The 15844-nt window shown below is 41.2% G+C and overlaps 1 protein-coding gene across 2 annotated transcripts in view; it reads left to right on the top strand.

Moving 5' to 3' along the window:
• The window catches only part of cacna1ha (calcium channel, voltage-dependent, T type, alpha 1H subunit a), a 129387-nt gene that overhangs the window by 57420 nt on the left and 56123 nt on the right, over nt 1–15844 (top strand). For both annotated transcript variants that reach the window (XM_085270753.1, XM_085270752.1), the window contains exons 3-5: nt 11824–11935; nt 12568–12701; nt 13543–13640. In XM_085270753.1, coding sequence (XP_085126879.1) covers nt 11824–11935; nt 12568–12701; nt 13543–13640 — 344 coding nt within the window. The remainder of the gene's footprint in view (nt 1–11823; nt 11936–12567; nt 12702–13542; nt 13641–15844) is intronic.

Genomic DNA, 15844 nt, shown 5'->3' with positions numbered 1-15844 from the left:
CAGCAGCAGCTTGTGTCCAAGTGTGTGTGTGTGTGTGTGTGTGTGTGTCAAAGCACTGTTGAACATGTAATGCTGTACTGTGTATGCTCTTATGTCCACCGCAAAAAATAGAGAAACAAGCACAGAAAATAATGCAACCTGCAAATCATGAACCAAGCGTGAGTGTAAATGCGTATACAAATACTATGCACTGTTATGTGTGTGAACTTTGTGAATGTGTGTAAGTGTTTTCACAGTCGCTGTAGGTGTGAGACTTTGCTGTGACAGAATGTGGTGCAAATGTAACAGGCTCCTACAAACGTGTAGTACTGCATTGTGATAGCTGTGTCTTGTTTACCTTGGATGGGTTTAATTGTTGCATATTTGTAGAGCAGATGCTTAAAGATGAACAGTGAACCGTACAGGTCATGAATGTTTTGCCATATATATTTCCTAGGTGTGAGGATAAAATCAGTATATATAGCGTTATTTTGTGTGGCTACATTGCATTAATACAGGGATACGAAATATTGATATCCATCTTTTTCCGCTTTATCCGGGGCCGGGTCACAGGGGCAGCAGCCTAAGCAGAGAAGCCCAGACCTCCCTCTCCCCAGCTACCTCCTCCAGCTTATCCGGGGGAACGCCAAGGCGTTCCCAGGCCAGCCGAGAGATATAATCTCTCCAGCGTGTCCTGGGTCTGCCCCGGGGCCTCCTCCTGGTGGGACATGCCTGGAACACCTCACCCAGGAGGCGTCCAAGAGGCATCCTTGTCAGATGCCCGAACCACCTCAGCTGGCTCCTTTCGATGTGGAGGAGCAGCGGCTCTACTCTGAGCCTCTCCCGGATGGCCGAACTTCTCACCCTATCTCTAAGGGAGAGGCCAGCCACCCTTCCGAGGCAGCTCATTTCTGCCGCTTGTATCCGCGATCTCGTTCTTTCCGTCACTACCCACAGCTCGTGGCCATAGGTGAGGGTAGGGACGTAGATTGACCGGTAAATTGAGAGCTTCGCTTTTACACTCAGCTCCCTCTTCACCATGACGGACCGGTGCAGTGTCCGCATCACTACAGCCAATCCGTCTGTCGCTCTCGGGCTCCCTTCTCCAATCACTCGCGAACAAGACCCCGAGATACTTGAACTCTTCCACTTGGGGAAGGAACTCATCCCCGACCCGGAGTGGGCACTCCACCCTTTTCCGGCCTCAGATTTGGAGGTGCTGATCCTCATTCCCGCTGCTTCACACTCGGCTGCGAACCGTTCCAGTGCGAGCTGGAGGCCCCCACCCGATGAAGCCAACAGAACCACATCATCTGCAAAGAGCAGAGATGAGATTCTGAGGCCACCGAAGTGAAAGCCCTCCGCCACTTGGCTGCGCCTAGAAATTATGTCCATAAAAATTGTGAACAGAATCAGTGACAAAGGGCAGCCCTGGCGGAGCCCATCACCCACCGGGAACGAGTCCGACTTATTGCCGGCAATGCGAACCAAGCTCTTGCAACGGTTGTACAGGGCTCGAATGGTCCGTAGCAATGGGCCAGACACCCCATACTCCTGCAGCACCTCCCACAGGACACCCTGAGGGACACGGTCGAATGCCTTCTCCAAGTCCACAAAACACATGTAGACTGGTTGGGCAAACTCCCATGCACCCTCAAGTATCCTTGAGAGGATAAAGAGCTGGTCCAGTGTTCCGCGACCAGGACGAATACCGCGTTGTTCCTCCTGTATCTGAGGTTCGACTTGCGGACAAACTCTCCTTTCCAGCACCCTGGCATAGACTTTCCCGGGGAGGCTGAGGAGTGTGATCCCCCTGTAGTTGGAACACACCCTCCGGTCCCCATTCTTAAAGATGGGGACCAACACCCCGGTCTGCCAGTCCAGGGGTACTGCCCCTGATCTCCACGCAACATTGTAGAGGCGTGTCAACCAGGACAGCCTTACAACATCCAGAGCCTTCAGGAACTCAGGGCGGACCTCATCCACACCAGGGGCCCTGCCACCAAGGAGTTGTTTAACTGTCTCAGTGACCTCGCCCCTGGAAATTGGCGGGTCATCCCCAGACTTTGCTTCCTCCTCAGAAGACGTGTCAGTGGGATTAAGGAGGTCCTCAAAGTATTCCTTCCACCGTCCGACAATTTTCTCAGTTGAAGTCAGCAGCGCTCCGCCAGCACTATACACAGTGCAGGTAGAGCACCGCTTTCCCCTCCTGAGACGCCTGACGGTTTGCCAGAATCTCTTCGGGGCAGTCTGAAAGTCTTTTTCCATGGCCTCTCCGAACTCCTCCCAGACCCGAGTTTTTGCTTCAGCCACTGCCCGAGCCGCATTCTGCTTGGCCTGTCGGTACCTGTCAGCTGCCTCCGAAGTCCCACAGGCTAACCAAGCCCGATAGGACTCCTTCTTCAGCCTGGTGGCTCCCTTCACCTCTGGTGCCCACCATTTGGTTCAGGGATTACCACCACAACAGGCACCAACCACCTTCCGGCCACAGCTCAATGCAGCAGCTTCGGCAATGGAGATGCTGAACATGGTCCATTCGGACTCAATGTCCCCAGTCTCCCTCGGAATGCTGTTGAAGATCTCGCAAACCGGGGCTTCTGCTAGGCGTTCCCAGCACACCCTCACTACGCGTTTAGGTGCACCAGGTCTGTCCAGCGTCCTCCCCCGCCACCTGATCCAACTCACCACCAGGTGGTGATCAGTTGACAGCTCAGCCCCTCTCTTTACCCGAGATTCCAGAACATATGGTCGCAGGTCTGGTGATACGATTACAAAATCGATCATCGACCTGCGGCCTTGTGTATTCAAGCCGCAAGAAATATTGATATTTTCTAAAAATACTTGGGGAATACTACAAACAAGAGGGCTCATCTCATGCACCAAAAGTTAAATGAAATAAACTTACAGTAAATTGGTTTAACAACAAAAAAAAAATCAAAAACAAAAACAAATGTATCTCCTAATTTTTTTCCCCTTACATTTACAAAAATAAATGAGTGCCTGCCCGATGATTGTGGGGTTATTTTTTACATTCTGTCACCAGCTGCAACTTGTGGTGACTAAATAGTTGTTCAGACCTTGAGGGTGTTCCACAACTATTCATGACCACTTTTGATTGGAAGGCGATTGGACAGACCGCCTGGCAGAGGCAACCTTTCTGCAAACAGTTGCAGTCTGATTTGGACCAACTGCAGTCACTCTCAGAGAGATTGTCAAAGGTTTCCAATTGCTGTCTAATCTATAAATGCAGACAGATTGCCAACATGTTGCCATCAGTCTGAATGAGTCTTTGGTTGTATTCTGGTTATATTCCTATAGAACTTGATGTTTGCTAAGTCCAAATGCACTGTAATAGTTAATGTCAATTTCTACTAAATGTGAATTTCTATCTATGTAGACAACAACAAATATTTTCAATGGTTTATGATAGTTATATTCTGCATTATCAGAAACAGATTGCATATAATTGCCAGCTTCACCCCATTCAATTGCAGACTGATAGCAGACTGGTTGCAAACTTACTCTGTCTTGTGCAACATTTATGGCATAAGAAACAGTGTTGGTATCATTTTGTAACAAAAATTAAGTGCGATACATTTATCTTATTGGATAAAAAAGATAACAGATAATAATTTGCAGTTACTGAATCAGTCAGTATATCGGAAACTGTTACAAATCGCAATAATATCATATTGTGTGTGAAGTATTGTGTTAGTATCATATCGTGGGGTGTCTGGTGTTTCCCATCTCTAATACTTACGTTCTTATTTGTCTAAAACTCCTTTACAAAATGTACACAGCTTTAGTTTGACATTCATTTTGGTTTTTAAGAATATAGTATATGAATTCTGTCTTGCCATTTAGGAAGAGCTTTAATGGCTCAAGTAGACGTACAATCCATTATATGGTGCCCACCAAGTAATGTGGTTATGCTTGAGGGTGGATAATAGAGAGTAGAGACATAAAGGCGGCAGCTGAGGTGGAGAACTGGTGAGAATCAACGATCGGGAAAAAGGAAGAAAGCAATAAAAGTTTTTTCAAGAGGAGGCTGGATTTAGAAAAAAACTCATATAGAGTTAACCTTATTTCCAGCAGTGGGTCGAGGTTAATACTCCTGCACTGTTGTAGGATAAATTTTCAATGACATGAGAAAAACTGAGAAAAATAAAAAGCAAACACAGTTTAAGGCCCCATTGTGTGTTTTATTATTGATTTCACCTGTAAAGCCTTATTAATTAGCACCAATCGTATTCATTGCTTTTCTAATGGTGGACAAGAGACTCTATTTTAAAAACCTGTTGAGATTTCTTTAGGTGTTTTGCTGTCACACCTGGGATTTTTTTTAACATCATTGTTATTAGAGATGCTTTGGTTGCTTTTCTTGATTTTTGGATCTCTACGATGTTTCTTCTAAGGTCCTGCACCTTTATTTGAGAGAAATAAGTTTTGAGATTAATCTTGTGTTTAACCATGGTTTAACGGACAACTTCATTCAACTGTTCGTTAATGCAAATATCTAATCAGCCAAACACATGGGAACAACTCAGTGCATTTACGCTCGTAAAGAATGATGTCCAAATTAAGCAGAAGGGGGAAGAGAAGTGATTTAAGTGACTGTGATCGTGTCATGGTTGCTGGTGGCAGATGGGGTGCTGAGTATTTCAGAAATTGCTGATCGACTGGGATTTTCCCACGGAACCATCTCTAGGGTTTACAGTGAATGTTCAGAAAGAGAGAAAAAGAAAACCAGTAAGCAGTAGTTCTCTGGGTGAAAATGCCTTGTTGGTGTCAGAGGTCAGATTGCCTTGAGCTGATAGGAAGGCAACAGTAACTCAAATAACCAAGATTGGAAAAATGTGGCCTGGTCTGATGAGTCTCAATCAACATTCAGGTGGCAGTGTCCCAGTTTGGCAAAAAAAAAAACAACCCATAAAAGCATTGATCCATCCAGCCTTGTGTCAAACGTCAGGCAGTTGATGGTAGCGTTGGCAAAATGGCATATTTTGGCCTTATTTAAACACCACAGCTTCCCTCAGTGTTGTTGCTGGTCATGTCTATTCCTTTGACCACAGTGTAGCGATCATCTGTTGGCTGCTTCAATAATACACCACGTCACCAAGCTCAAATCATCTCGAACTGGTTTCTCGACCATGACAATGGGTTCATTGTACTCAAAGGCCTCCACAGTCACCAGATCTCAATCCAATACAGCACCTTTGGGATGTGGCAATCATGGAAAGCTGCAGCAATTGTGTAAACTATCATGTCAATATGGGACAGACTCTGTGCAAGTTTCCAGCAGCTTGTTGAATCTGTGCCATGAAGAAAGAAAAAGGAGGTCCAACCCAGTATGAGGAAGATGTGTGGAATAAAGTATTATAATATCGACCTTCACCCAAAGTGGGTGAGTGTGGGTCATTTTCCCCTGTTATAGGTAATAGAAACAGGTGCCATACTACAATAAACTAGTTCTCAGTCGCAGACTTATGATTAAACCCAGTCCTCCATGTACAGTGTGACACGACATAGCCCTAATGTGATTTGCCCAAAGTGCCACAGCGTGAATTGACCTTAACAAGTGAGACCAAGAGCGCTGTGTGCTTGGCCTGGATTGTAACTACTGAACACAGAATTGAACCTTGCCCGTTGCACCATACAGCTTTTACATTTAAGAATGTGTGTGCTTCTCTATGTGTGCGTATCATGTTTTTGTGCGTGTGTGTGTCTTAGAAGAGAAAGTCAAACAAAATTTTAAAACCACCGGTAAGTTTGCTGTTTTCTGTTTACTGCAGTTCATTGTCTATCCCTACTCTGCTTTGCGGCAAGAGCCTGGCTTAGCTTTAAAGGCTTACACATTAGTCCTTGTGTGTGTCTGTGCCTGCATATGTGTGCGCGTGTGTGTTTGTGGTGGATGGGTTGGGGGGATAAGACAGAAGGGGACTCTGGAGGTGTTGACTGTGGAAATTAAAGAGGAATTAGAGAAAGCAGAGCACAAGGAGGAACAGAGGAGAACATGGGAGAGAGAGCGCGAGAAAGAAGAAGAAGGAGAGAGAGCTTTTCTGAATATTCAAATCTTTCCTTTTAATTCAGCTGCAGATTACTGAATCTTTCATCTGTCAAGGAAGGATCGACCTTACACTGCTTGACTTAGTGTGTGTGTGTTTAAACTGTGCATTGCAACAGACTGACCCAAGGCATTTTCCAGTGTGATTGAAGATGTTTTTTTGGTTTGTAGCGATACCTGCAACAGCATGCTATTAACATTTTTTTTTATTACTACTCCCCCAAGGGAGCCACTTGTTTAACACTGTTTTACACTGATGTAATTGCTAAATAAGATTCCAGTACATTTGTAGATCGGGTGCACAACACAAAGCTATAACACCACCGCCTGTGAGTATTCCCCTCTTTTTTAGATACTTTGGACTCCTTCTCATTTAAAAAAAAATCTTCAGAGAATAAGCTGCTGCAGGGTTTGCATTCTTTCAGACTCCCACAGTTGTAATGTTTCCGTTAGCTAGAATATCTAGCAGTTGCATACCATGGGAACAAGAGCTCAATGCGCTGGCAGAAACCATGTTTTCTAGAAATAAAGCAGTGCAGTTTCTCTGTGTTTTTCTATGTGTAATGCCTCTTATAAATGTAATCAAATCATTGGAAACCAAAATGCTGGTGCAGCTATTAAATGCATTAAAATATTTCTTAATCTTTAATCCTTGCACTACCTGCACTCCTGCATGGATGCTATAGTAGGGAAAACAGTGTTTGGAGACTGAGGACAACCCAAGTGACTCCACATATGGCCAATAATATAGTTGGTGTTTAAAACGACTTTGAAGACAAGGACCAGGTCTGCAGCCACATCATAATGGCAATATAAAATGCCATTAAGACAGTCAGACTGCTTTCACTTTGCAATTTAATGGGGTCAAGTTCGCAATGACATCCAATTTGTTTGTGATAATATGGCAATTGACTGTGATAAATTGGCAAAAGTAGCAAATTTGTTGCCATCTAGATTAGAAATTGACAATAATTATATATCCAGTCAGAATAAGCTGGATAAGTCTTTAACCACATAACCTAGTGCTAACCCTCAAGCACACCTTTGAGCACCTTTGAGGTCTAACTTTTACCAACATTATCCCTGTGATTTTATAAAACTCCACCTGGTTTCACAAGGACAACAGCAAATGTTTTCATTTAATCCAATTTATTTTGTTGTCTTGTGGTTTCTGGTGACAGATCATGAGTAACTTGCTCAGGTTGTTTAGGTTAGAGGTTCTAGAGACAGCTGTAATCTATTATGTGCCAGTTCTGCTAAGCTACATTTGTGCCTGCGCAATCCTACACTCATATGTTCAGTGAGCGTATCCTTATAGTTGTCCTATTTTCAGAACACTAACTTAATAAATGCCTGCTGCAAAAACACTGGCTCCACTCTCCCTGAAAAGGCACAGCATTGGTTTTAAGTAAATACAAACAACATTTTACCATTTATGCTTTAATTGATCTGCACAATTAAGCAGACTCATGTCTTTTAGCTTTCCTCATACTGAGTACTCACCGTCACTAGGGAGAATAAATATGCTGGGCATTTTGGCAGAGCTCACTGCGCATTTGTAAGGTTTAAGCGTAGGTGAGTATTGGTATCTGAGGCTCAGGAAATCCTGGTGGGAACAGCATAATCTTGATGATGTGTTGGAAGAAGCAAAGCATAGTCTATTGAATACACGTAACAGTGCCACAGATGGCTAATTGTAATGTTTTTGCTGGTAGGATATTTTAGCTCCTTGTCCAAAAATGTCACATGTAATTGGCATAAATAATTGAAATTGCCTCTTTGATAATGTACTGCATCTACAGCTTAGTTGTCTAAAGGAAATTCCTCTTAAACTGATAGGATGCAGGAATTGTAATGTAAATCAAAATACACTGCAGTTATTCACCATCTTGCAGGGAATATTTCTAAATCAATGGAAGAAAAACACAAAATAATGAATATGGAGGATGCATTTGAGAAAAATGGATTTTATCTTGGTGAGAAATTAAAAATACAACATGAAAACCACACTTCTGTTGACTTTTTTTTTGCTTGTCTGTGCATGTGACCATGTACACACCTGTTGAAATGTGTAAGATTCATATATGAAAGTGTTTAGGTAAATAGGAAAATGTATGGATAAAGAAACAAGACTCATTTTTTTAAATTACAAGTATACTGATACAGAAGTTAGCTATTTGCTAATATATATGTTTTGAAGTTACAGTATAATGGCCAATAAATGAGAATTTATAAAAGAAAGAAGAGAAAGGAGAAACACCCTTCAGGCATTCTGTGAGGGTTGATGTTGCATAGTTTGACCAACAGGGGGATTCGGCAACTTCCTGGGTTTGGAGCACTACAAACTACAACGGCTAATCTGAGCAGACTTGGGTACAGTTCAGTGACGCAATCATGTCTTGCTATCAAGCCGTGAATTACATATTATCTAAGTAGGGACTTAAAACAGGGTTGCTGCCTCTCTCCCCTTCTGTTCATTCTGTACACAAATGAGTGTCGCAGCAATTTCACAAACAGACACATCCTGAAGTTTGCTGATGACACAGTAATCGACGAGTCAGGCCATGGACAGGTTGTAGATGATTTTGTGAATTGGTGTGATGAGTCCTTCCTCTCACTTAATGTGTCAAAAACTAAAGACATGATTATTGATTTTAGGAAGTCCTCTTATAGCTCATCACCCACTATCATTAAAACTGCCGATATTGGGATCGTTGAGAGTTATAAATATCTAGGTGTGGTACTTGACCATAAACTGTGTTTTGAATCTCATGCTGATGCCACTACTAAAAAAGTTCAACAAAGACTGTTCTTTTTAAGGAAAATGAGATCTTTTAATGTCTCATCTGAGATGTTGTCCTTGTTTTATAGAAGTTTTATCGAATCTGTGATGTCTTTTTGTATCGCTGCCTGGTTTGGTAACCTGACGGTGAAGAATAAGAATCGGTTGGGACTTCTGGTAAAAACTGCTAGCAAAATTTCAGGGCGCTGGCAAGATGGACTTTTGGCCATTTACAATAGAAATGTGCTTAGAAAGGCTCATTCTATTATTAATTGTGTGAACCATCCACTTCATCCACTCTTTTATCCCTACTGCGTCTTGTCTCCTAAATGGCAAATAATTGTCCTTGAATTTTCTATCATTATTATTGTTATTATTGTTTTATAGTATTGTTCTGCTTATTCTTATCCTCCTGCTGCTAAACTAATTTCCCCTTGTGGGACAATAAAGAAATTGAATTGAATTGAATTGAAACAAAAACTATCCGCAGATTTATTAAATCTTTAAATCACAAAATGTTAGTAGGGGTAACAGTCTTAAGAGTTCTGTATTGGTGGGCTGTCATTTTTGAAGATATTTGGAAAAGGAAAAGATCTTTAACTTACAATATAAAGTGCATTACGCTGTATAAATGACATTTAATTCAATCAAATTGAAATGGTGGCACATTTGTGAAGTGGTGTGTGTACCTTTGTTAGCTTCTCTAAAATGGGTGAAGGTAACCCTAGGATCTATGTTTGCAATTCAATTCTTTTGACCAAAACATGCACATGCTCACAAAATTAGCATATGAGAATGTGAAAAAACCTAAACGAATTGTGTTCCAGCACAAATTAAATCCAGGATATGTTCCTATCGTGGTAATAGGCTGCAGTTGCATCTCAAACAACCTCAGGACAGAAAAAACTATTTGAGGTCAAACTTGTTTGCTGATACAAACTTCTGTCTTCTGGCCTCCGATCACAGCATTAAGTCCCAAGTGTATCTGTGTTTGTGCATTTGTGTGTGGAAAACACGCATAATGTCATTAGCATATAATATTTGTATCCCTACGTTTGCGTGCGCTTCATAAGACTGTCCGTGAGTAATGTGGAAGACAATAGTCACCATTTGTTTTCCGCTTTAACTCCTTCTCTAATTAGAACAGTACTTCACCTTGGGAATACTTCTGCACTGCAGTTCAGTGCGCACACCAGATCACTGAGTGTACAATGTGCCTGAGAAAATGTGTGGGATGTGTGTTTGGGGTAAAAGCCAACCAAAGTAGAAAAACAGCAGCATCAGGGCCTCTGATTTAGGTTTCCTTCTAATCACGGTCACGTCATTTTTCCTCCTTAATGTATTTTGCATCCCGGTCTTTCTCCCTCTCTCCCTTTTTCTTGCTTAATATCTCCTCCATTGGGTATAATTTTTTTTCCCCATTTAGATGATGAGACATCTTCTAAAATGAACAACCCCACTGTGATGTAGTGTTCGTATATACATTTAAGACTTTGCTTTTGTTTTTGTAAACCGTTTGATTTATGAAGAAAATCATACTTCCACATGTTGTCAGTGCTCATTGGATGTGTTCACTGCTGTTTGTTCTTACAGTGGTTATTACTTTGTTGTGAATTGATATATATTCCACATGCTTTTTGTGTGATCGGATAAAAATGAAAAACCGAATGAGAGAAATTATTCGATTTTGACAGACGCCTTCAGATTTAACTTTTTTTTTCCTTCCAGAAATGCAGATCCAGTTTTAATTGCCATCTGTGTTGATGCACTCAAAGCACATCAAAGACAGAAACTCCATTTTATGTCTGTTCTTGAATAGCAGTTCAATATGGCATTATGTGTTAATAATTTATGCTACACCACATAGACAAAAATTCAAGGACAAAAAAATCCACAGTCATCAGACCACTTAAAATTTATTGCTTTGTCCTAAATAGATAATCTCACTCGCCACCAAAACAGGATAAAAGAATAGGACCAGCAAAAGGAAAGATTACTCATTAGTGTAAAATCAGGTCAGAGTTGATGTCTGAGACAAAGCAGGACAAAGGTTTTCAAATAGCAAACCTTTAGACTCACAAACAGAGAAATAGATGCTACTATATCACACTCACAAAGGTATATCTGTGTTTTGTGTACCGATGTTACGATACCAGAAATTTAATCATTAGTACCAGTACATGTAGAATTGCATGATGATGATTGCTGAGTAGCCTAATAACCTTACATTACTTACATTATGTTAGCTACATTGGCGGTCCCTACCCTTTTTGCACCACGGACTGGTTCATGTCTGACAATATTTTCACTGAAAGGCCGTTAAGGTGTCGCGGATAAATACAACAAAATAAAACCAGCACCAGTACCAAAATAAGGACGATTTATTCATAACACACAGGAAGACACCCAGGGAAACCAAGTTACTGATAAAAACAATAACAAAAATAATGATAAAAACCATGAAAACCATCAATTTCAAACCCAAGCCTCGGTACCAAACGAGACACGGACCAGTACCAGTCCATGGCCCGGGTGCTGGGGACCGATGAGCTACCTTACATTTATATAACGTTCGCAATTGCAAACTCTTTAGCCTATGGAACATAGCTAATTTTGCAACAGCTGCTGCACAGTTTTTTTCCTTTTCTTAAGTTTGTCTTATTTCTTGAGCATGTAATGATAGACAAGAGCACTATAGATGTATGCTTCCCCCCGACTTAAGGAAAAACTGCCGACTTGGCTCCTACGATTTAGGTCATAAACTAATCAAGAAAGTGTTAAGTTGTGTCATAGATTAAAAGAGCTGCATGGTCATTTTCCCATAGGCTTCTATTCCATTGGACTTTTCATAAAAAAAGATGTTGCCCTGTGATGGCCATTATCAATAATACGGGTTTTAGGCACTTTACAGTAAGTTGCTTTGACTATATACAGTCTGTGTTTTTGCATGCTTTTGAATTCACACAACATATGTTTTGACCTTAACTTGCTCTTGCACGTGGTTTGAGCACGTGTCCATGTTGGTGATCCTGCTCAACTGTGTGACTCTGGGGATGTATCGGCCCTGTGAGGACGTTACCTGCCAGTCAGAGTGGTGTCGCATCTTACAGGTAAGTGCTGCACTCCCACACTGTCAGCTGGGCCTGCTACACAGTATGCAGTAATGTCAGCAGCTGATTGGTTGTTGATTAACTTACTGACATGTTCAAGAGCTTTTTCAACAGAAGCACCATTCACTACAAAGACAAGAACCATATTTTTTACTTTTATTTTAACTAAGCTACTTCAATTAGTGTTTTAAATTATTACACATATGCAACCACAATGCATAAAAACACTCATGAAAAAAGTTAATTATTCATTTTCCTCTTTTCACACCCATTTATTTCTATAAGCTTTCACTGTAGTGCGATGCTGATTCCTGACACACTGAGATCTTCTCATTATATTCAAAGAGAGACATTCTTTTTGCTGTAAAATGTCTAATTAATTGAGACACAACCATAAACATGGTACGCCCGAGTTATTCCCTGCTGGGATAAAACTAACTAACTGATAAAAGCAGTCTTTGTCAGAAAACCTCCTCTAGCATTTCCACTTTTCTTGGTTCAGAACGCGACTGTTTTGATAAGAAGACTTAAAAAGGATCGTTCACTTTGCAAGGATTCCACTTCCTCTTCTTTTTATTGTTGTCAAAGCTTATTTTTGTCTGTGTTCTTGTCACTTTATCCTTTGCGACCAGGTGTTGGATGACTGCATCTTCGCTTTCTTTGCGGTGGAAATGGTTATCAAGATGGTGGCCCTGGGAATTTTTGGCTCCAAGTGTTACTTTGATGACAAGTGGAATCAGCTTGACTTTGTCATTGTCATGGCAGGGTTGGTATCCCACTGTGCCTTTTGCTCATCTCCACTAATTGCTCAATTATCTCTATCACCAGCAGCTTAAATATTAACAGTCTGCTTAGAATAAAAGAAAAAAGAAAAAGCACTTTATTTCTTCCTCCTATACTATATAAATAGGGCTCTTTACACCTCACACATTCAAGTTGTAGGTCATTTGGTGGTTCACCACGCCCAATTTGAAATCCATGGCGACTGATCCCATGACTTTGACACACACTTCCCTTGTGCTTATTTTACATTGAATAACTATTTAAATAAACTTTAGTTTTGCTCCACCTACATATGCATAAGATTTATGTCGCATTAATGAAGGGTAGGAAGAAATAGGGATGCAGAAATAAATACTGAAGCAATATAATGTTCAACATATGCAATAAAATATATATCTATGTAAGTTTCTGTCAGCTTGTCTGTCAGTTGGAGCAATGTTTCTCTATTATTCGTTAGCCAGTCTGTTATGAGGCACATTCTCCACATAATTGCAGAGAAAAATGTAAACATGTTTAGGACCATCATTATAGCCTTCTGTCTGCTCGTTGTCACACTCATTATGTTTGCATGCTGTATCACAGACTATACAGAAGAAAAAGTGCTTCTGACTTTATGCAATTAAATGGCAAATGCACAGTAATTATGTGGGTCGCTTCAATTACAACCTTTATTAGATTATTAGTGTTTCATTTCATTTTCTTGTTGTTGCTGTTTTGTGTAGACATAAATGTGTGTGTGGTCACCATTTCGTTTTTATAACGTCTATGAAGTAAAACCTTCTCCACCTCTCTCTCTCTCTCTCTCTCTGCGACCATGTCTTCAGGATGTTGGAGTATTCCCTGGATGGCCACAATGCCAGTCTGTCAGCTATCCGTACCGTCCGAGTACTCAGGCCACTGCGGGCTATCAACAGAGTACCAAGTATGCCAGTTTCTTAGTTGTGGTTTGGCTCATATTTTCCCATATATGCAGGGTTTTTACAGCATTTCCCCAATGATTAATGTAAAGCTGTATATTTCTATCTGCCTGGTGTTACTCACTTTGAACTAAGGAAGACAGAGCAGTGTTTTGCTGTGTTTATTCTCAGCACTGCGTGGTAAATTGACCGATGATCAAGACTTTGGTTTTCATCTCACTTTGTGCCAGCCAGCGGGATCTTGCACATAGTTTGTCAATTTCCTAAAAGCTCTGTGACAGAAATAACCATGAATCTACAGCTAAAGGGGATCACTACACAATGGTGTCATAACAACTTACAAGGTTATTAACCAGCATACATTAGGCAAGCAGCCAAGGTCTTTTTCCGGACTCAGCTGCCAGTATTGGTAGCCTTTAAATATATATGTATTTATGTAAGGTTGTTTTTTTCTCATTTTCATGTATATTATAGATTTATTGCACATAAAGTGAAATATCCATGTCTCTTGGCTTAATTTAGCACACCCAACCATATGGTGGTGGTTGGTCCACTGTATTTACTCAGTTCCAAATTCAACCCAGCTGTTTACCAGGAGATTTTAAACCGCTTTGTGCTGTCACAAGCTTTATGGAGATGCAGATTTCCTTTTCCAGCAGGACCTAGCACCTGCCCACAGCGCCAAAACTACTACTACCTTTGCTGACAGGTTATTACTGTTTTTGACTGGCCAGCCAACTCACCTGACCTGCACCTCACAGAGAATCTGTGGGTTTTGTCAAGAGGAAGATAAGAAGCACAGATCCAAAACTACAGGCGAGCCAAAGGCTGCTATCAAAGCAGCCTGGGCTTCATTAACGCCTCAGCAGTGCTACAGGCTGATTGCGTCCATCCCATGCCATGCTGATGCAGTCATTTGTGGTAACAGATCCCCACCTACGTCACTTTATAGACATTTCTGCATGTTGAAGAATTGAAGATACTTGAGTTGTGTGTGTTTAAGTTTTCTTTGGGGAATTTAAATGATGATGACCTCACATTCATGAGTGACACTGGGGGCTGCACTGCTGCTAACTCATACACTGTCACATAGCATGGAAGACACAGTGGGTCAACACATTAACATTATCACCAAGCTAACAGTAGTTCTGGGAAAAACTTAAAGCTGTGCACAAGGTGAAATAAAACTTATTATTACTGCAACAAGTGTTCAGTTGCTCCCTAAAGGTGGGTTGGTAGATGGAGGCAGATAGAGAGAGGACAGAGGGAGAGAATGTCAGTGAAGACCCAGCTAGCTTAGAGATAGAAATTCAAGGTCAGTGATCTTGAGTTTTCTTGCCCCAAGACACAAACATACCTGAAAGGCGATGTTCATATGCTCACAGGTACACACAACACTGGGCCTCTTCTGTTTTTCTTTTTTTCTTTCACCGTAAATATAGTGTCTGTAAGAACGAGCCACGTAGATAAGGCTAACACAGGTTTTCCTCCTCTGTTCTTCTTTCTCTAATCAGTCTGTCTTTCTGTTTTTCTTTCTGCCTAAGAGGATGGGAAATATTCATTGAACTACAAATGTTAACTGTGTCTTTTGTGCTGTAGCTTAGAAACAGTGAGCACCGCACTCTGATTATTTCATGTTCTCAAGGTTGATACGTGCAGGGGGCTTTTGCAAAATCTCTGCCAACTGCCTTGTGCACTCCCAGTCACATACTTTTACCGTCAAGTGAATGCGTTAGCGCAAGCCTGTTATGGTGCTGGAAACAATTACATTTACCCTGTGTGAAATGATCGCAAATTCTTCAGCCATCTGTCTAGTTTTGACTGCATGACTGGGTTTAGAAAAGCACTAGCCTTCCTCAGTTTCTTACTAGGTCAGTTTCTTGTTATGAGCAAAAAAAAAAAAAAAGGTAAGTGAATGCCCATGAATGAAAAGCACAAGCTGACAGCAATGATAACGAAATCTCCAAGGGCATCTTTAGAAACATGGCTGATTTCTCTGGTGGTTCAAGCCAGTCTCTTGTCATCACAACTTGACAGCGAAAACTGTTGTGGGTGACAGTAGTTCTGGCTTTTAAAAATACAATTTTTGTATTTTTTATATTTTGATTCCAAGGATTCCAAGAAAGCAGACTTCCTTGGTCTTGAGTTATAGTTTCCCCCATAATTTCTGAAGGGAAGTTTAAGTTTTTCTTTTGAAATTGGCTCCTTT

Source organism: Mchenga conophoros, linkage group LG4, assembly GCF_057382185.1.
Source record: "Mchenga conophoros isolate Kocher_MC1m ecotype Shallow Benthic linkage group LG4, M_conophoros_male_GT1.1, whole genome shotgun sequence".
Classification (NCBI taxonomy): domain Eukaryota; kingdom Metazoa; phylum Chordata; class Actinopteri; order Cichliformes; family Cichlidae; genus Mchenga; species Mchenga conophoros.
This window is presented reverse-complemented; position numbering and strand designations above follow the sequence as displayed.